Source organism: Teleopsis dalmanni, chromosome 1 (assembly GCF_002237135.1).
Source record: "Teleopsis dalmanni isolate 2A chromosome 1, ASM223713v2, whole genome shotgun sequence".
NCBI lineage: Eukaryota > Metazoa > Arthropoda > Insecta > Diptera > Diopsidae > Teleopsis > Teleopsis dalmanni.
The window spans coordinates 25,930,076-25,953,388 of NC_051846.1; the positions used below are offsets into that span (position 1 = coordinate 25,930,076).

At 26.0% G+C, this 23,313-nt stretch overlaps 2 protein-coding genes across 2 annotated transcripts in view; one reads left to right on the forward strand and one right to left on the reverse strand.

Annotated features, from left to right (window-relative positions):
* Positions 1 to 23,313, forward strand: part of LOC119672781 (cyclin-dependent kinase 14-like) — a gene marked incomplete in the record, with an annotated part of 829,514 nt that overhangs the window by 170,471 nt on the left and 635,730 nt on the right.
* Positions 1 to 23,313, reverse strand: part of LOC119678549 (histone-lysine N-methyltransferase Suv4-20-like) — a 305,207-nt gene that overhangs the window by 128,469 nt on the left and 153,425 nt on the right. The window contains exon 2 of the mRNA XM_038090438.1: positions 4,006 to 4,083. Within this exon, the coding sequence (XP_037946366.1) occupies positions 4,006 to 4,083 (78 nt within the window). The remainder of the gene's footprint in view (positions 1 to 4,005; positions 4,084 to 23,313) is intronic.

A 23,313-nucleotide genomic window follows, 5' to 3' on the forward strand; every position in this document is an offset into this window, starting at 1 on the left:
TTGTACATCTTTTTCTGGTTCAGTTACATTAACAATAGATTTTTATGAAAAGTATTTTGCATTATCAATAATGCAATGAGAACATTTAAAAACACTTGCAAGAATACAAATTGCATGAAACTCTTTTCTTATACATTTAAACGCTACTTTTGCATTAAGTTTAGTATAAATAACTATTCACAAAAAAACAAAAAAAAATTAAAAATAAGAAATTCAATGTACTGCTTCTATATTATTCTAGCAGTAACTACACGTACTTTTACGTGATAATCTAAATTTCATGAGCAGCGCTTACATGTTGTCGTACAGTTCTTTAACTCAAATGGGAAAACTAAGGAAAAGTTTATGATTTTTCACATGCTTGTGGCTAGAAAAAACTTAGAAGAAACTAATGGCATGTTAAAGTTTGCAGTACGGAGGAAAACGGAGAACAATTGAAAACGCAAAGATAATTTACTAGCTACAGAATTTTGGAAAAATAGAGAACCGCAAATGGCAGCAATAAATTATTTGCATTTTTAATGATTCAAAGCTTAAATAACAGGAATTGCAAAAAAATATACTTGAGCAGATATTCACAATCTATAAATACTAGTAGAAATTAAAATTTAAAGAAGATATATTGACTTAAATATATTGAAGTTGAATGCTCCTTTTAGTAGTAGTAAATTTCAAATCGAAGACTATACCAATATCGTAGAGCTTGAATAGTTTTGATTGATTCACATATTAAAACCAAACAGAATATAGCAAATTTTATGACTACATATAAATACACATGAGTCAGCGCTCTTGGATTCTTTTTTTCGAAATTTTTTATTTCACATTAAATGCACAATTTCCACTGACATTTATGTAGCGTATGTGTGTATATATGCGGGTGCAGCCCGCACGTATCATGGGCAATTTTGCCGTCACCAGAAACAAAAAATTACAAAGTCAGTACTTCGCACTTTAAAATGATTTTTTTGAGAGTGTTTGTTTGTTTTTTGTTTGTTTTCTGTAAACACTCCACTTCAGTAGCTGTACCCCGTCTAACCGTTGAGAGTATAAACTAACATTGACTTACGCCTTATCAATCATTGGACGTTTTCAAAGGAGAATTCAGTTTAAAATTGCCTTATTTGCAATAGCACTTTGAAAGTCTTAGAGATTTGTTTACATTTAACAAGTTTTGTTGCACATATATGCTTTGATTCATGCACTTTTATAATACATCAAAGCACAGCACAAATAGTGTACGAGTATGTGGGTGCTGTCATACATCAATTGAATGTATCTCAAAATCAGTTATGAGTCATTCAACATTTGATACAAGCCATTACCTCATAGAAAACAAGTTTTTAACTTACGAGTATTACAGTTATGCAATAAATAAAAATAAAAAATTAATCTTACAAATAATACATCCGAAATATATATTTTTGGGTAGCATAAAACAAAATTTTATTTCTAATTCTTAATATTTATGTTCAAAAAATGTATTTTGACAAATAGTTTTCTAATAATAGAAAAGAATTTTGTGACATATCAGTATTTCAGGATAATACACTTTATAATCTTGCTATTAGTCTTCCTAAGAGACAATATAATCGCCTCAATAACTGATTCCAATTGCAATATTAAACTCCAACTTGTCAACAATATCAAGTGTCCAAGTACTTTAGTACCAAAACACAAGTACATACGTCATATTAGACATCCTTATTATCACATTGCCGGCAACTTGTCAAATGCTAAAATCACCTTTGTAGTATAACTAGTTTAATGACAAATTTGACTTCTATGCCATATATAACTTAACCGAATTCGATTCTCTTAGGCGTAACCTTTTCGGTCAGCAAATTTTGCTTATATAGAAAAATTATATCTGTTAAAGTACATCACTATATTAAGTAAATAATTAGTTACAGTATTAAGAGTAATGCAATTCCAATTATCAGGTTCACACTAACGATAAAAATACTTGCCTCACTTAGCTCACTTAGTTATAGTACATCACTTAGCTCTATACGACCCATCTCAAAGTTTTAATGCTTCTTACAATTTGATATTAGCTATGGGTTACAAGCATTTTTAAAACTCCTAACTCAACTTCAATGATGTGTTAACAGCTCTTTCAGTTCCCACATCACTTTATACGATATTCGTGACCCCTATCAAACCTTTTTTAAAACTCTTATCTTCTATTATCCCAATCTACCATCACATTTTGATATTCACAGTTGAAATACTAGACAATTCATTATACAACTTCGATGAAGTGTAAATAGTTCTTTCTATCACATAACTTTATAAGTGGGGTCTTCGTGATACTTATTACACTCGCAATTCTCTCAACAAGAAAATTTATTTAAACACTCTTACCTACTATCATCACAATTAACTTCAAGCAGCTTTAGTTTCGACACCTTTAGATTTCTAATAGTTTAATTTATTTTTCGACTTCAACTTTAAATACTGGAATAGAGTTTTTACCACTCCAATCCAATTTTACCAGTCCAATTGCTGGACTCTTCATTTTACATTCCTAACAAGTGGTTTTAGTGATTGAAAGTCACAAACAATAGATTTCAATTCTATCTAACTAACGGCGGTAGAAAAAGTTAAAATGATTGCCTTTGGTTAATTGTACTATTTCATATCTTTAAGCATTTTTTTTACGATTATATAGTTCCATTAATTTTAACGAATTTTCGATTATTTATTTTCGTAATTATAAAGATATGTCTATCAGATTGAACCATCAGATTTTTACTTTGTACACACAATGCAGTCATTGTTACTGCATTTTTATAGTAAAAATTTTAATAGAGAAATAAAAATATTATTGTAGAGGAAAAGGAAAATAGATATATTAAAAATTTGATTAATATATAACAATTAAAATTTTATATATTATAGTTTTTATTACTAACAGTATGTGTGAATAAATTTAATACATATAATAAAATTTAATTAAGTTGTAATTAAGTTGTAAAATATTCTTCATATACATATTTTCTTTAATTAAATTTAAGTTCTAAAAGTATGTGTGAATAAATCTTACAGGGTCGTTAATTTACAGTGCAGGAAATATCGTCAAATGTCAATGCACTTTAGAGTAAATTTGATTGATAATAACTGTGATGGCCACAAAATTAATCGAAAATGTAAGCAAGAAATTATTCAATAAAAATGTCAGAGAATATCATATATAAACTTAAACAGTTTCACAGCTAACAGCATTTGAACTAAATTTAACGTTGAAGTGAGGAGGGGAGGGTTACTTTTTAAAAGATTATTTCATTATTTATTTAAGAATTATTTAAGAAAGCATTTTCGATACCTGAATTATTTATTTTAGTAAATCATAATTTATTTAATTAATTTTTAAAGGTTTTGTAAATAAGAAGATATGATTGAGCACCCTTAACGAATTCAAAATCTTTCTACCTTTTCTTGAATGTTTTCTGCTATGGTTTGTCAACACATTTAAATTATTTTACTTAAATGTATAATTAAACATAATCTTTACTTTAATGTTTGTTTTTTGAAGGATATTCAAAACAATTGTTACATATTATGAATAATCTAGTTAGTCTAGTTCGTTTAATGATCACTGGATCACTGGAGACCCTAATTGATATTTTTGTTTGGTTTAACAGAACAACTAAATTATGGACTACTAAATTAGTTGCGAAGCATCTACTATTAAAAATAATAATAGATTAAATAAATTTAAATAATTTTTTAACTATAATAGGAATAGATGCTTTTTATAGGGAACTCTAAAAAGGTTTAAAAGAATTATACATTTATCCATAAATTAAACAAATAAATCAAATTTATAACGACCATAGAGAAGAGTATATATTGCCTTCTATATACATATATACTATATATAAACTAAAAATATTTATATAACTCTTCCGATTTTTCTACTGTATTTTAAAGTACTGATATCACATAATGAAAATTAAGATTATAGAAATGATTAAATTTAATAAATTCTTTTTCACTTACTTAATCTTCCAAAACTGTGCGATAGTCTCTTTTTGAGCTTCTGCAGCGCGCCACCTTTTTTTTCGCGCATCGTCACGCCTATAAAAAAAAATTAAGAAAAATATTATCAGCACTATTATACAATATTTATGTAAATTATATATATAGTAGAAAAATAATTTTACCATGAAATCAAATAAATATTCTTAAGTGACTAAGTATGACGCTATAATGCAATAAAATAACACACCTAAACACAGCGTTTAATAGCGTGTTTTATGGTCTGTTAGCATGGAGGTAAATGTGCGGATATGCCCAATAGAGCTTGTCTATGTTGCAGGCACACTCTCCACGTTTCAACATGCAACAATCAATCAATCAAATAAATTAAACTTTTATATATAAAAATTAATTTATTTTTTATGTATCCAATTATGCGATTACATATAGCATATACATATACATATAGCATATACATAAAGGACAGTTAAAATTATAATATGGGTTCATGAAGTTAAATATTTTTGTGGCATGCTGAGTAAAATCATAAAAATAAATATGAATGTCTCAAACTCTTCTAAGACACTTAATGAACCATAAAATATAAATTGCATTATTTGGTTTGATAAAATAAACCAATTTTTATTAAGTTGTTTTTTTTTCTCCCATTCTTCTATATACTTATTTTATTAACTAACAACAATTTTATTAAGTAATAAAAGGCAGCCAATCAAGGCGGCATAAGTAACTATTGTGAATTATGTGACGTACGATAACAAATTATTATGTTATTGTGTAAATTATTGAAGCATGAAATATGCACGAAAGATACACAAAACTCAGTAACAGAGAGGAAAAAAAACTGAACATAAAAAAAAGAAAGTCCATAAAAATTATATTAAGAAAACGACTGATGACAAGATACGAGAAGAGCTATGAGATAGTATTTACTAGTCTTTTAGTTATTATTAAATATTGCAGACTACCAAATATGTGAATAATTTGATTTCATAAATAAAACAAGTTGAAATTATCATAAATTTAAGGCGGTAATTCGATGCAAATTAGTTGGCACATAATAACGTTAAAAATTTAATATTTACCAAGCGAATTGATTGCCTACAAATATGACTCGACTGAGACGTTTAAACTCAAGTTACCTGCTTCGGATTTGTTACAGAGTCTACGAGCATAGCACACAAACTGATAGATACATTACAAAATTTTATATTTGCATATAGATTACACTAAATTTGCAATGATTGCATCTATGCACGTAATGAGTGTATTAAAAAGCGTCTCGGTTATGTGGTTATTCATATTTGTAGATAATTAGTTTTTATATTTATTTGGTAAGGAGTTGCTTACTTAAATTTGCTCACCTCAAATTGTGATATTTTAATATTTATGTCTAAATAGTTTCACAGAGATTGTGTTTACTAATAAAACAAATTAACAACTAACTAATCAATTAATAAATAACCAATATTAAAAGACATAGATATAACATAACATAAATTATTAGTTTTTGTATCAGTTCACTTATACTTTTAATTAGTTTAATTATATAATTTGTATCTACTACCACTTACAAAAACTAGACAAACACCATTTAGTTTGAATATTACTAAAGTATCAATACTTTCACACTTAGACTTTTTACGATTACTATATCTAAAGAAATATTCGTGAAGGAAATGAATAAAGAACAAATTTGCTAACTAACAAATTTGCTAAGGATGGTGCAGTGACTTCTTTCATAGGACCCATACCTTTTTAGGGAATATACAGTTATTAAACTACATCTATATTTAGAAATATGAATTATAATAAATAGTAATAAATTAATTGTTGAAATAAGTTGTTTTGAGAAGACTTGAAACAATTCTTAAGACAGTTAAAACAAGTTATTTTAATGAACAACAAAATGTCACAGACTTCTTAGTTTTTTTGTAAGTTCGAGGTGTGATTCTCAATGAGTGTCGAGTGAATTAATAAGCACTTTCGCACCGTTTTGTTACCACATCTTCATTACCAACTGCTAGTCGGATTATTTGCGTACACATCACAACATCACGTTTAAATCCAAACTGTTAAGAACCTCTGAAGTTCCTTAATACGATTAATAACGGCGAACTACCCAAGATTTTTTAACAAATTTTTCACTTTTAATAGATCTAAACTTAAATTTATAACTGGTTTTATCAGTTGACATTTTTGCGTTAATTATAACATTTAAATTAAAGGACTAAAGAACATCGACAGCTATAACTGCTGTATAATATAAAGTGACTCGTTCATACATATTAAATGCAGGTATGTTGCGATTACCAGTAAACGATCACAGTATTATCACTTCGCTTTTCTCGAACCAATTAAGATTTGTGATTTAGAACCAAGAGACATTGAAAGGTTTATGAATAGTCCTAAATTTATCGAGGGTAGCGTAATAGACCTCATACCTATATTACAGTTTATGTTCGCTATCGTTTTAAAGAAAATATATTGTAGTTATTTTATGAATCAATTATGGAGTACCTATTGTTTTTTATTATTCGTTTTTTAAATTTATCTTCCTATGTGACCAGCTATAGTCCATGATAGCTTATATTCTTGCTTATATTATATTTTTGTTATATATATAAAGGAGGTTTAAAAAAGTTGATTATAATTAGTCATTTTTATAAAAAAATTCTTATAAATTTAAAGCAATAGTTCACAACTATGTGTATTGTTTGTATTCTCATTAAATAAAGCTCATATATCCTTAAATATATATATATATATATTCATATATATATATATATATATATATATATCAGTATCATGGTTCATATATTCTTCATTGTAAATTCTGCATATTATGCCAAAATTGCTATACCAATTTATCTTAATTCATACTATGAAATTTAACATAAATCTGTGAAAGTTCAAATAAATTTTATACCAATTTTGACATAAAAGTGTAGTGATTTTGTTGAAACTTTTGCAATTTACTGTGAAAATAATTTAAACAAATTTTGACTATTACAAAAACAAAAGCCCTTTCAAACTGATTAAAAAGTCAAAAAGTTTTAAAAAGATGATCCTAAACAAACAAGCAGCAAATTCAATCCATGAAATCCTTAAATGTGCAAAAATATACATTCTCATGAAGGATTCAGAGATGTTTCTTTTTCCTCACATAAGTATTTTCAACAGACTGCTATTATACAGAAACTTTTTCTCTGTCTTCTCTAAGATCAAATATTTACAAATCAAAAATCGAGTTGCCTTTTTTTGGTTTACTCGATAGAGACACATTTACTTTAACTACGTAACTAAATTACTTTGAATACATAAGTACATAAATGTCATTTATGTCAGTTGATGTTTCAAATTCTTCATATATAAATATGTATACACATTTGTAATTGAGTACATATGTATATTTGTACCTATACATAGCTTTGAAAAGTTGTCAAAATGTATCTATTAAGTGGCATACAATTTTTAAAAATGTGCTTCATTTTCTTGGATGACTGCCAGCAGTGTCAGCGAAAAAGAAATTCACGGAAATTCTGCTCCTCATATGATGTGATACGGCTGGTAAGAGTAGACGACAGAATATAAGAGATATAATGTATATAAGAATATGAGTATGTGAAAAAATTAAGTATTTCCATAAAATCATACTAACTGAAAACTGAAAACTGAAAATGGCTTATTAAATTGTCATTTTGTGGATTTCTTGTGTGGTTCTTCAAATGAAAATTGTGTACTAAATACTTTGCTAATATTAGCCATTTACAATAATTGCACATACAAATTTATCTCATGTATTTAGTTAATTGTTGAGATACATATACATCTGTTATAATTCCAAATACTTAATTTTAAATATTTACGATTATTGAAACTAGATTGAAAATTAATTATTATTTAATATAGTGGCAATTTAAATTTGTCTCACTCTATTATATACTATATGTACGAGTATTTGCTATAAATAATCATAAGTTTTATTTGGCATTAGATACTTTCATTTTTATTATTTGTGTGCTTTGATTTAAAGCAAATATGTATCTTTCGAGTGAAGAATTTTTTCTTTCACAGATACTTGTAGATATGCTTCAGCAATATGAAAAGTGCAAATGCAATTGCTAATTATCTGTCAAAAACTTTTGAATAATCTGCTTGTTACGTGCTATTAGGTGTGTTTGGCATGTGTTCTAACTCTTAAGCCCTTTAAGTTAGCATTTTTTGTGTCTCAACAGTTAGCCAAATTTTTTACACTTTTTTTTTCTTTGCATGCATAATTGACGCATAAAAGTTTTGACTCTACCCAACTCATATTTGCAGTTTTTTATCTTGTATCTGCGCTACGTTGTGCTTTGATTAGTGTGGGCTCCCTTTGTTACTAACTCAATTTGTTTTTGTCTACTGCGCTTTTAAATAGATTCATGGCATTATACTACATAGTATAAAATACTTTGGTGTATTTTTTTTTCTGTCTTATTTTTGTTTTTATATTTTTACTCTAGTTTGTCCTTAGTTTATTGAACTTTACATTGGCATCTGATGAGTTTGCTTTTGAATTTTCTATTTATACATTTTTTTCAATGCAATTTCATTCTAATTGAACTTGCAAATTTTATTTGCATTTTAACATGAAATTTGTCTGCAATTGACATTGATCTTGATTAAAATTTTTATTCTATAAACAATTTTTGAAAATTGTTTTCTGTTTTATAAAATATTGATGAACAAATTTTCACGGGTGCTGTATCTCAAACTATAACTATAAAACAATTATTGTGTAATGTGTAAACTTTTTTGTTTAACCTTAACTTCAGTCTCTTCTTCGTCTCTGTTCTACACTGAGATACTTTCTTATTTGTTTCTGCGACTAATTAAATAAGTTTTAAAATTGTATAAAATTTAAAAAAAAAACTTTTACTTTTATATAAACTTCATTATTTGTAATTGCAACTGCTTAGTAAATGTAATTAAATGTTCGTTTGAACAGCAAAACTTGTCAATGATGTGTTTAAAAAACAGCACTTAATGTGTCGTTAGTTGCACATTAAAATATAAAGTTTAAAGATGAATCGTTAAAAAAGAAACACAACAAGTTTTAATTAAATGAAATGTTGTAGATGTATCTGTTGAATGCTAAAGTTGGTGGTATTGCACACAATACTGCTATAGAGTAGTTGTTAACAAAAAGTAAGTTTCCTGTGATTTTTCAATTATGAAATAGCTACAGGCAGACAGAATGGCGGCGGCTATATTAAATGTATTAAAGTTGGAGGTTAACAGAAATCCTTTTAAAAGTATGTATTTTCATCGTTAAAAACTTTTGCATTCGCTCGAATTCATAAATGGGAACCTTACGAAAAGTTCATAAAAAAGTATAAAAAGTTTGTTGAAACAATGCACTTTGAACTAAAGTTGAGTTATGTAGCACAAAGGATCTACCATGGTCACAATGCTCTACTCTGTCAGGAACCAATATTTTGTTAATTTTATTTTATTAACTTGTATTTTAATTTATAATTTCAAAGGTAAAGTTATAATAAGATAATTCAAACCTAATTAATATCAAGATACTACGCAAAGACACCTGAGTTTTTTCAATACCAGTTACTACCATCAAACTTCTTTATAGTGAAGCTCTCTATAGTGAACCACTCTATAGCGAATACCACTATCTTACAAAGTATTTTTGATGATACTACGATTTTTTAATTGTTTCCATTGCAAACCATTCTATAGTAAAGTTTTCTCTATAACGAAGTATTTTACAGGCAGCGCAACGACTGAGCCTCTCTCTCTCTCTCTATACTGAAACTTTCTAAAGCGAATTTCACTATCTTACAAAGTTTTCTTGAAAATACTACGATTTTATTAATTATTTCCATTGCAAATCTTTATATAGCAAAATGCACTCTATAACGAAATAAATTACCCGCCGCAATGACGATTTTTATTGTTATGGGGAACTTGACTGTTGCACTGCTAGGAAATAAATTTACTTTTTTCAAAGATGTGTCATTAACTATTGCAAGAAGACCTTATCAGTTAGAAATGCAACTAATAACGATTTTAGTTCAATTCTGGACTGCGTACAGTATAAACTAGTAGGTGAATCAAAGAGATCTATCTTACACTTTAACTGGTTGCTTGTATTCCTCGTAACGTGTTATTAAAGTCCTTATAAAATAAGGACAAATAAAATAATATTATTCCCATGACAATTATATATTAGAAAATGTTAAATTGCTGTTTTTAATTTAGAAAACTATAAACCACTGTAGATTATATCTAAGTGTAGACTTTTACTGTTATTTTAGCTGATCTCTATCTTCCATCATTTGTATATTAAGGTATGTTTGCGCTTGACCGTTTAGCTCAAATAGAAGAACTGTTTAAAAATATTCGAACACTATATATTGTTTATATTCTAGCTTATAAACATATTAGAATACATAATAATGATAATAATATAGAATATAATAATATAGAATAATACATAAAATAAAACATTGGCCAGATGTATAGTTCGAGCAACCATAACCTCCAGGAAAGAGTTGAACATATTCGAAAATATAAAGTGTTCGGATTTGTGGATATTCGAATGAGCACTTATATGAATCATATTATATGATTATATTACAATGATCACTGTATCCCCTTACACTTAATTCTCACATTGTCGTAATCAATGTGTTCTATTGACAGCATAAGTAATTCTTAATTAATTCAATTTTTGGGTGACCATAAAGCTGTTTTGAGTATTGCGAAATAACCATTATCAGTGGTCTTGGCATCATTACTCACATTTAATTATTCATAAATTATTTTTTGATGCTGCAAGTACCAAGATTTGAACTTGTGCCCTGCCAAATTTGAAGTTCAGAGTCAGTATGCATTAGCCAACTGACCCGAAGTCGTAATTAATTTGTAAGTGCAGACTTGGAGTTTTGTTAATTGACTGTGAAAATTCATTAACAATTTCACTTGCTGTATTATATATTAGAATGAAATCATAAACTAGCTGTAGAATAATTAAACTAAAACTATTAAAGCAATAATTGGCTTTAAAAAGAAATTATATTTTTTATTACCTGTTGGTTTCCAAAAACAATATTAAAACGTTTCAAAATAGAAAACAATTAAAGTCTTATATTATTTATATTAAAAAATTTGTACTCGTATATAGGGAAAACTACATCTACAATAGGATACATTAGTCATTGATATTTCTCAGTAATATAATTTTTTCCGTGATCTCTGTCTGTACCTAATAAAAATAAATTTAAATTTTAAATGCAATTATCTGACTAACAATAGAACACAATTAGACCACATTTTTTGTATTCATAGCGTTAAATAGTCGACACTGTTTTTGACTTCAGAAATACCAAAAGTTTCTTATTTAGTTTTTTTTTTTTTAATTTAAACCAAAATAAAAATGAAAATAAAAGGTAAAATAATAATAAAAACTAAAATAAAAACAAAAACAAAATAATAGGAAAAACTATAAATGCCATGAAATAAATTGTGCTTATTTTTGGTAAGAGCAAGTTTATCTGACACACGAAAGGCACGTGAGTCAACAAAAATTGTTAATAACGAAATGTGGTCACCAACGCACTACAAGACAAAAATGTGCAAAAATATTTGATGTCAGTTTTATTTTTATTTTTAATTTTAATCTTAATTTGTGGCACTATTGAGACCACAAAGCTCTGGTATTTAGAGAGCACTTTTGCGCACAAGCATCAAATCGAAATAGAAAAATATTTATTTTTTCAAAATATATACCAACTTAGACACGCTCACTAGTCAATGACCGTTGTTCAATTATTTTAATGGAATTTGCATTAATTTGCAATTTTCTAAATTACGTATTTCATCTATTAAATAAAATATCCATACATAGAAAAAATATTCAGCAATGTTTTGATATGTAAATTTTTTTTTTGTTATTACAAATAAACATAATAAAATTAATTTATGCACGAATATGTAAACTAAATACAGATGAAATATTACCTACAGTATCAAAAACAAGTTTCACCGCTCACAATTTATTTTGGCTAAAATTTAATAACAGTAAACACGCAACAGATGGCGCTCTTGTAGGTTTTATAAATGCAATCAGTCAGTAGAGTTTACTGATATGGAACGGGTTATTGTTTTTTTAACAGTATACGACTTTGAAGTCTCTTATACTAAACAATCTTATTTATTTCGGTGCTAGGACACAAAGTTGGTAGTTAGTTGGTTACAGCGGTAGACCACCAGATGATTACCATGTACCTCAATTAGCGATTTTTAACCGTTTTGCTACCACATTCCTCGCAAGAACCCCTTATACTGAAGACTAAAGACTAAATTCATCTAATCGAATTTAGATAAATAATAGATCTTTTATCTTTACCGATGAAGACGAACAGTCTGATAAACTGTCAAAAAAATAGCTTTCTAAAAACCTATTTTTTCTACTAATTGCTAACATTTCGGCTTGAAGAACCATGATCCCATTAGTAGCCTAATAAAATCATTTATGAATTTATATGGTGCGAAGATCCCTGCTCCTACCACGCAGTTCATTTTCGAGCCATCCGTATAGACGAGCCACAGAGTCATACATGAAAATTTTCTTTGACATAAACCAGTTCTACAAGTAACAGAGATATCCTCAACAGACAAGTAACAGAGCTATTCTCATTGAAAAAACAAATACTGATATCATTAAAAGGTGATGAAAAAGATATTCTAAAATCATTTCCAAAGATTATTACTCTTGATAATTTACCACCCTTTATAAAAGTGAAGAATATTATAAGAATTTCTAGACTGCCAAAGGTTTAAGTTGACTATTAAATCTAATTAATTGCCTAATCTACAATTAAACGACAAGAATAATTAAACTAGCATAAAAATAAGAAAGCTAATGACGATATAATGTCTATTGCCAAAACACCAAGAGACAACTATACACTTTCTATAGACTTTTCTTTCATCAAATTTTCGGAAATTTCTATTTCATCTATTTTTATTAATTGGAAACTATTTCACAGTCTAGCTAAAAAAAAAACAAAACTTTATTCTTTCACATATTCTCTATGAAGGAAAATGCATTCATTTCAATGTTTCACTAACTTTTGGAAATTTCTTTTTGTTCTAAAAGTAAGCCTCTGTTTTGGCAATCATTGAATGAAATCTCTTTTCTTTAAATATGACTTGAAACAATATATGGTCTCTTAAAGAATAAACAAGACATCGGGAAAACAATACAAAGCTTCATTCATTCAATCTTACCAAGATTTTTATTGACATGAAGCACATAGTCTTAACGAAAACCCAGATTTTTTTGATTTGCAAGTGAAACCAGTTTTTCTTAATCGTAAAGAAAATGTGAAGACGTTTCAATCGATTAAATGATGATAGATAATATTCGCTGTCGTTACTTTTAGTTTTGTCAAGACAGTCAATGAACAATATACAGTGTTAGTATCAAAATACAGATGCAAAAGTAAGCTTTCCACCAACTAACTTTTGAGGTTTTGGTTGCGTTGAACAACTTTTACCACCAACTGATGATCTCTTTGATCCAAGCGTGTAGTAGTGGATCCATGGTTTATCAATTATTATACTGATGCAAGAAATATTTTTACATCGCTTGAATAGTTCCAAATGCACCACCCATCTTGAAAGCAAGATAGCGTCCGCTATCTCATGCAACTTTTCTTTATCCAAAATTAAGATAGTCACTATGGAAACGTCGTAACAAGTTTGACGGAAGTCTCGAATATACGCTTCTTTCTATTGAGCCTTATAAGTTGGCGTTTAAAAAACAAATAAAAAAAACTTCACTTTGATGTTACTTGAGTAAAATAAGAAGCCAAAATTAACTAAGTATATAATTTAGCACCGCAAAATGCACTTATAATGTCATTCTGGTTTCTTTTTAAAATTTTTTTTTCAATGAAAAAAATAATAAATGCAACTGTCACCCAGCCTGGACTTTTAAAAACATTTATACTTACACCTACGAAATAATGTACGTATGGCATTACAATAATATAAAATCAAAAACATGTAGTAAAATTACTTCCTAGCGAACCAGGCATACATATATTACAGCAATGAATAAACGAGTAATAGCAGCTGCAGTGATTTATTTTACTTTACAGTGAATTCAGTATTTACTTACATTCATTCTTACGCATACATGCACGCATACACATAAAAACAAAAACAATAACAGCAATCGTAACGGCAACAGTTCTATGGCTGTAGAACATTTTCCTTTTAGCAATTTAAAGAGCAGAATATTAATAAAATTCTGTTAAAATTGTGGTAAGTAATTAATATATTTTACGGGATATCATAAGAAAATCTTTTTTTATTTAAAGTAGTAAGTTTAACTCAGTTACTTTCAATAATAATTTTATTCTCAAGTATTTTAACAACAGAGACCCACTGTAACTGACATAATTCGCGGAAGAAACAAGTTTCATTAAGAATAAAATTTATTAAAAGAAAAATAACAGAATTCAATTAATATGTTAATAATAATAAAGTGATATAATCAGAGCAACTTTGCCGGCTTATACTTATGTATATATCTGCATGAATCATTCACACTGCGAGCCAACAAAAGTTCACTTATCCGCTTTGTTTTTAAATTAAAATATTAAAAGATTTTTATTTATGCAATTTCTGCTTCATATTATAACAATAAAAGCAAACACTTTTAAATCGGAATTAATATATTTTTTTTGCGGTGTGAAAATAAATAAGAGCCACAATTTTAAACAAATAAATTAAAAACATTTGATAAAAAAAAAATCCAGAAAAAAATATTTAACAGAAATGCAACGCTTGAATTAATTAAAATTAAAAACTACACAATTTAATTAAATTTTGTGTGGCTGTATTACGTGAGTGGAGGCTTAACACTGGTTAAGTGGAACGACATTAAACCAAAGCAATTGGTTCCCCAGTATTCAACGCCCATGTAATCCCTTCATTATCGTGTTTGTCAGTGGTGGATTCGTTTATGAATTATGGTTAATAAGAGTGTTTGTTGTGCACGTTAGGAAAAGAGTGAATGCAAACTGCGGTTCTGAAAACAATGGCGAAAAAATTCAATAATTAAATAAAATCAATATATGGTAAAATAGCGTGAAGATGGCTTTTTGTTTTTAATGAAGTGCAATTAAGAGCTATGCTGGTTTAATATTTTTCAATACGTTCAGAAAGATTTAAAAAAATCATACAAATAGTCGTGTGAAATAAAACTTTCGATCCATTACACATTAAATGTCTAAAAAGTTTTTATTTAAATATATATCACAAAAATTATTTTCAGAAACTATAATTTCGTTTATAAAAAGTTATATTTAAAACTGTATAACGAGCAAGTAATTGCAACTCTCTTTAAAATTAGGGAAAATGTATTAGTTGCTAGCACCAAATTATCTCCATAAAGTTTGGATAACAATAACTCAAATATGAATATACTAAAAAGACACCAATCAGCAACACTTAAATATATTATTAAAGCCCCAAAGTATGTTTAAAACTGCTTCATTCATCACGACTTAAACATATTGTTATAATAAAACGAATTTTAATAATCTATAGAACAAACCTTCCAAATAATCTAATTGACACACCTTCAGAAAACTAACAATAAACTAGGACTTTTGAACTTACCAAATAGAGTCTAAGTATTATTAAAGTATTATTTAAATATTATTATTTAATATTTAATGTGGTATTACAATTTTTTGTATTAGTATAACAGGTATAAATATTTTAGTATTATAGTGGAGATTAGCTATTTCTGTTATTCGTTTTTCACTATTATTAAAAAAGACTCAGAAGCAATTCACTTTTGAATTGAAAATAATAGAGTACAGGCTCTTAATGGAGCAGAGAACTGAGTCGCTATTTCGTGTTCTCAATCAAACAACACAGGCCGTGCTATTGTTATGCATACCCGTCACATAACTAGGCAAAAGTCACTGAACGAACTGATGACTGAGTTAAAGATAATATAAAAGAACACAACGCAGGTTACACTATTGTTACGCAGACCCGTCACTTCACGTCTAATGTTGTTCAATATATTCTAGCATTTATATTTCTGCATATCAGCATATACCTATATGCATAGTGATTTCATTCTTTCAAAGTTGAATAATTACAATTATATTATTATAATTTAATTATATTTATAATTATATAAATATAATTTAATAAAATTTATTATTGTAATATCATAATTTAATTATATTTATAACTACGTAATTATAATTTAATTATATTTATAATTATAAAATTATAATTTAATTATACTTATAATTACATAATTATAATTTAATTATACTTATAATTATTAATTTTGTTTATAATTATATAATTATAATTTAATTATATTTATAATTAAATAATAATCATAATGTAATTATATTTATAATTATATAATTATAATTTAATTATATTTATAATTAAATAATTAGATTTTAATTATGATCACGTTAAGTAATATTTAACTAATAGAAAACTATAGTAACACTTTATTTTATATATATAATATATATATATTTTATAATAAATAATCACTTATAGAAAGAACTACAGCAAAAAATGACGCAGTTTATATCACTTCAAATCGAATTCAATATATACTTGCATTCATACTTCTGCTTACTCTCATACACACTTACATATATGCATACAGTACTTTCGAAGTAGAATAAATGGTCTAAGCTAAACTAAGTGCTCACTCATTTTTTTTACGTAAAAGAATTTTAAATTATATCTTTAAACATTATCTTGATTATAAAAAACTGCAGCTTCACTTCATGTCGGAAATATAACACATATATATAATAATATAATAAATAATCACTTGTGAAAAGTGCTACTTGTCAGTTTCGATAAAGTATGGTTATATATGCAAAGCTCAATTCAAGTTAATGGGCAAATATTGAATTATAATATGTAAAATAATTTTATATGCATATATTTATAAGATAAACATAAACATACATATATATATTTACAATATATCAAAAGTTAAACCAAAATTTATAGGTTAAAAACTCCGCATCAATGAATATGTTTATGGACTGTGTGTGTAATATGTACGAGTATATTAATATATGTACATATATTAACGAAGCCATTACTGGAATTGGTGCGTTAATTTGATGAATTTAATGGTACAACTTGTCAGGCATACTAGTATTGGAGTTGCCATTAATATTAATAATAATATTGTAAGTTTATAACAATATTTACATATTCTTTTAAATGAAATTATGACGCATGCAACTCATTTGTTTACATATGCGTGTAATACATTAATTTACACATGTACACTTTTATGCGAAAAACTTAATCATAATTAAAAATATATGTGCATATTAAGTGTATTAAACCACACTCATTTGAATTAATTTATTTACAATTATGCACGCAATTGGTGAATGTTTCATTGTCAAACTGTATTTTTTTCTTTTTTTGTATAAAAATAAAAAAATAAATTAATTAAAGAAAATTAAATTAAACCGAACAAGTCTCATATAGGAAAGACCTTCATCGTAAAGAATAGTAAAAAATTTGTTTGTGATTAATCATGAGTAGAAGTTTCCTAGTTTGTCATGTAATTAGTATAAATTTAATTTGAATTTGTAGATTTACACTTTTTAATTAAACAGACAGTCTGACATGCTTAGAATATTAATTAAACCAAAGTTAAAGACCCAATAAAGGAGTGCTAGAACATATTGTCTAATGAGATTAATTATAACATGCAACTTAATTATTATTTTTTTGATTAATGCTAATACTATTTATAGTTTTATGGAATTCAAATAATTATTCTCATTTTAATGTCTTAAGCAATTAATGTATTAATTTACAAATAATTACAATACACAAAACTACTGAATGACTTTAAGTTCGCTTGCTTTAATTATTTCTAAACAAGTCGTTAGATTTTTCTTGTTTATATTAGAATTTAAATGTTTTTAAACGTTTTTATAAGCGCATTGACCCTGACTTTGCTCATGTATCTGTAACGAGTATCTAATAATGAAGAGATAATGTTTACATTGCTGATAATACTGTTCGTAACGATGTTGATAATAATGATGTTTCAACTCAGTGAATGTGTTTTATATTATAAAAATAAATAAGTTTACATGAAGGCATATTTTCGCTATAAAAACAGCACTGTCGAGTTGCTTTCCTATGTTGTTCATTACCTAAGCGTTTATAACATACTTATAGAGATAGATATATATGCATGTAGTAAAAATATAAATTTAAAATAGTGAATGATATTTTTTATGAGAAAATCAATTCTTTTTTTAAATGAATGAAAAAAGTCACATAAAAATGAATTTTAATGAGCGGTGGATATACAAATAAATTAAAAATAAGCTATTTGTTGAAATGTAATTTAAAATACATTGAGAGAAAATGTGCTACTTTTTTCAGTTTATTTATTTTATAAGATGTAGTACTGCTTTTTTATATTTCCATAGCAAATTAAATGCGGTATACATTTTTTCATTTCTCAATTATTAAAAAATTATTAAGTGATTATTTATTAAATGAGTTTTTTGCTAAATTGGAAAATAAATTAAATGAGTGTTTTACTATTGCAGCTTCGTGTTAACAATTAATGAAGGCAATTAAATCAATCATAATGCGGAAAAAACAGCTAGCAAAATAATAATGGTTGGAAAAAATTCAGAAAAATATATTTAGACAAAATTAAAAAAAATTAAATGCATTATTTAAATAAAAAACAAACGTAACAACTCCAAACATTCCAATCAACTGAATACATTTTTATTTAAAAAATTCAAATTTCATGGTTAAATTTTGTTAAAGAAAATTTTATTTACATCAATTATGAGCAATTCAACAATATACTCACATAAAAAATTATGTTAAAAAATAGAAAACAACATAAATAAAAATGTGTTTGAAAAGTATTGTTAAACTACTAAAATTACTATAAATGAATTAATTAATAATATAAAATAATAGAAAGTAAGAAAAAAAAATATAGAATACATATAACCAATAAAAAAATAAAAAAGTATACGAAGTATAAAAATAATAAAAAAAAACAAATATATAAAAAAATAAAATATACATAAAAGATATATAAGAGATATATAAAATAAATATATAATATATATAAAATATATATAAAATGTATAAAAAATACATAAAATGTATATAAAATGTTACAAAATATATATAAAATGTAATATAAAATATATAAAAATATACAAAAATTTATAAGAACATTAATAAAATAATATATAAAATATGTGAAATAATAATAAAAATATAAAAAAAATAAAAAATATAAAAATAAATATAAAAATAGGAAAAGTGATTTGAAATAATAATAAAATATATAAAAAAAATATATAAAATATTTGAAATAGTAATAAAATATATAAAAAAAATAATATATAAAAAAAAATATATAAAAAATATATTTTAAAAAAATTGTATTAATTAATTAGTTAAAATAAAAAAATTAATTGAAATAAAAAAATTAATTGAAATAAAGAAATTAATATAAATAAAACAATTAATTAAAATAAAAAAATTAATTAAAAAAAAATTAATATAAAAAAAAATAATTTTGAATAAAATAATTAATTGAAATAAAAATATTAGTTAAAATATAAAAATATATGAAAAAAAGTAAACTAAAAATGCATGTAACATTTTATATTTAAATATGATGTCTTAAAAATCTTATCCTCTTTTTCATTATTAAGAGGTTAATAAAACACAATAGCGGTTGACTATGAATTTGTCGAAGATTTTTACTTGTACCTAAGCTAGATCAAACCTTATTAATTATTTTTAAGCATTATTCTTTATTTAATTATTATTCAGTATTTATATAATTATTGTATATTAAATGAAAAGGTTTTCTTTTATATATGTTATTAAGGCACCTTCATTATAAAACTTAGAAATCTTATATCATATTCTTAAATATTATCTTTTTAACACTAGATACCAAAACCCAGCAGAAAATGAAGACGTATAAACCAGATGAATTATATCTGGATCCATACAGAAATATATTTCTTTGTTTTGCAGCTGTTATAAACTTAACATAGTATCGTCAAATCTGTATAATCTCAATTCATTTTTTATGATTTAACTTTTTTGGCATTCATTTGCTGAATGTACTTGTAGAATTTTATATTTATTTTTATTTATCCAATATTCCATCATAATATCACCGCAAATAAATTGTTTTTAAAAAATACTTTTTATTTGAATAAAAAAGCTATTTAATATGAAAACGTCTAAGTAATAGAAAACTTCAGATATGTACAATTGACAAAATTGCAGTGTCTTCAGTCTTCATTACTATATGTATATTGGAGTTCGTTATAGAAGTTGTGAAGTTGTATAAACACTATCGATCTTAAAGGCTTTTATTTGAAGTATTTGTTTAATTTATTATTTTATTTATTTTTCATATATTATTTTGTTTATTATATTTATATATTTATATGACATATAAGGCTATATGCTTGTTCTCTTGTAACAATTAAATTTATGTTCAGTATATAGTTAGATTATTTTTATAAATTCTCGGAGATATTGCACCACATAAATAGTTTTAGAACTGAGCCTTATGAAGAATATTTATATCATCTTAAAAGTTTTATTTTGGTACTTAATTAAACAATATTTTAGTTAATAATACTCATTATTTATAATAATATTAAATAAAAATGACCATTTGTCAACGTAATATATAATTCTACATATATTTATAGCAGATTTTTAATGTTAAATCCAAATTATACCTTTGAGGTTCAACGACTTGCACTATTAACTATGTATAATAATATACTATTAAATTCCAATTAGTTTTTAACTAATAATATATTAATATTGCGCAAATAGTAAGTATTTGGTTTAAACTTTGATTAGTACGAATATATAAAATTTCATCCATCTCTTATCTTTCAGATAAACAAACATTACAAACAACAAGTCATCATGCCAACGTACTTGTACTGCTGTACTTGATATTTTTAATTAGTTGAAATCATATTAACTGTTTTGTGAGCTACTTTATCATATCATAGTATCAACATAACTAATTATAGTACGAGACAAATGTGTTGGTAATGGTTCCAGATAAAAATAGAGACTACCAAAAAATGCTTATCGATTAATTTTCTTAGAGTTGAAAACGCGTTGTACCGACAATTTGACGTGAATTTTCCTTTGTCTGTTTTTCAGCACGTGTCTGCTCAGTGATTTTTCATTTCATGTGTTTTCACAAGGCTGTCATTCATGTTTATCTGTTGGGCCACTGACTCACATTTGTATTCAGCAGTTTTTTGGTTTGGCAGTTTTGAATGGTGTAATAAACAGATACTTTCTGTTTTATTACGGTTAAATAGATTAAATAGAAAATAATTTATTGCACGTCTGACTAGTTTCTGTGCCTGTTTATTAAGATCTATGCATATTTTTAAACAAAACTATAAATAAACAAAACAAAAGTATATTTGAGATTGTTTAGTATTTATTATATTGTAGATAATTTTTAGTGCCAATTAATTGAGTATAAAATGATTAAATTATATTATAAATAATAATTAATTAAATTGCGAATTTGGCTTATTTTATTATTATAAAAGTTCTAATCAGAACAGACATGTGTTGTTTATATTATCACGATAAGAGTATTGATTCGACTAAACTCAATCTTATATTAGTTGATTTCGAAAAGATTTAAAGCATGGATTCATTTGGAGAGCTCTTTCATTTAGCATTATTCGACACTTCAGCATTATTCTTTATTACAGCATTGAATATTGTGTTCAAAATTACAAGCATTCACAGATAAGTAATCTTAAATATGCCGATGGCTTGTGTTTATATTAAACTTCCAGGCTACTAAGGTAGCACACATAACATTGACCTAAAAGGAATGTGGCCAGGTATATCATAAAATCAGTACTGTTAATATCAAACACAGATGGAAGAATACCAAATATTATAATCGATTTTTTACAAACAGCAATAATGTGGAAGTATAGTAATCACGGAAAGCAGTGGCCCTATGACCATTTGTCAATTAAACGAAGATTTGGTTGGTCGGTGTAATGACAATCCAAACAAATTATTTGAATCCACCACTAGTTCGAAACAGATGTTATTCTTTATTATTCTTTATTACAGCATTGGAAATTGTATTAATAACTATCGGCATTGAGAGAGTGGTTTAAGACTAAGTTAAGCAATCCTAAATATACTAATGATATCAAACCTCAATACGCAAGCACACATAACATATATATGAGAAATAGATCATAGTAGATCCTAGCAACAGTACTGTTGAAATCAAATCCATATGAAATAATGTCAACAATGGCATAAAAATTTGCCAATGTGACTAGTATACGAAAATACGAGGAAATGCCGATTACAATCGATTTTTTTAAATAGCAATAAAATTCAATAACTAGGAAGTATAGTAATCAATCGGCGGCGTAAAGCTGGATATATATTTATTAGTCAACTGAATGAAAATGTCGAATACAAGAGCTCAGTATCTAAAACAAAGATCTAAAATCTTTAAAGCTTGTGTCAAAGATGTTGGGTCTACAAAACAGCTTGAAAGGAATATGGAGTATGAATATATGAATATGAATATAAAGATATTGAATAAATGAATAAATGTTTATAAGCCATAACGAATCAAGAGACTATCAACAAACAAATACCAAAAAGAAAATTCGACTTTCACAAAAAATTCACATTTTTCGCAAATTTTTCAAAAAGAAACTATCAAAAAAGAAACAATCAAGATTTCCCGAAAATTATTTGAGGAAGGTACACTTAAAAGAAATGAGTAACTAATAAGCGAATTAAGCCTCAGTCAGAAATAGACCAAAAAGTTCATAATTAAATTTATGAACTGAAAATTACGTTTCACGTAATTTTTCTCGTTTTTTTTCTCTCTTTGGACAGTGTCTTACTAAAAATTTTCTAGCTAGATTATAATAGTGGTCTTGTGATTCAGAATTACTGCTTAATTTTCTTTTTCCTCTATGATCATATTGACCATTAGCTTCTTATAAATAACAATATATTCTTACATACCAAGCTCTACAGATAATTGTTAATATTTTTGATTGCAATCCTTAGACTCTACCTAGAATTGAGATAGAAGCAGTACCACATAGTTTCATATATACCAGCACGATCTTATCATTGTAGAAAAGAGAATCATTTTATTATGTA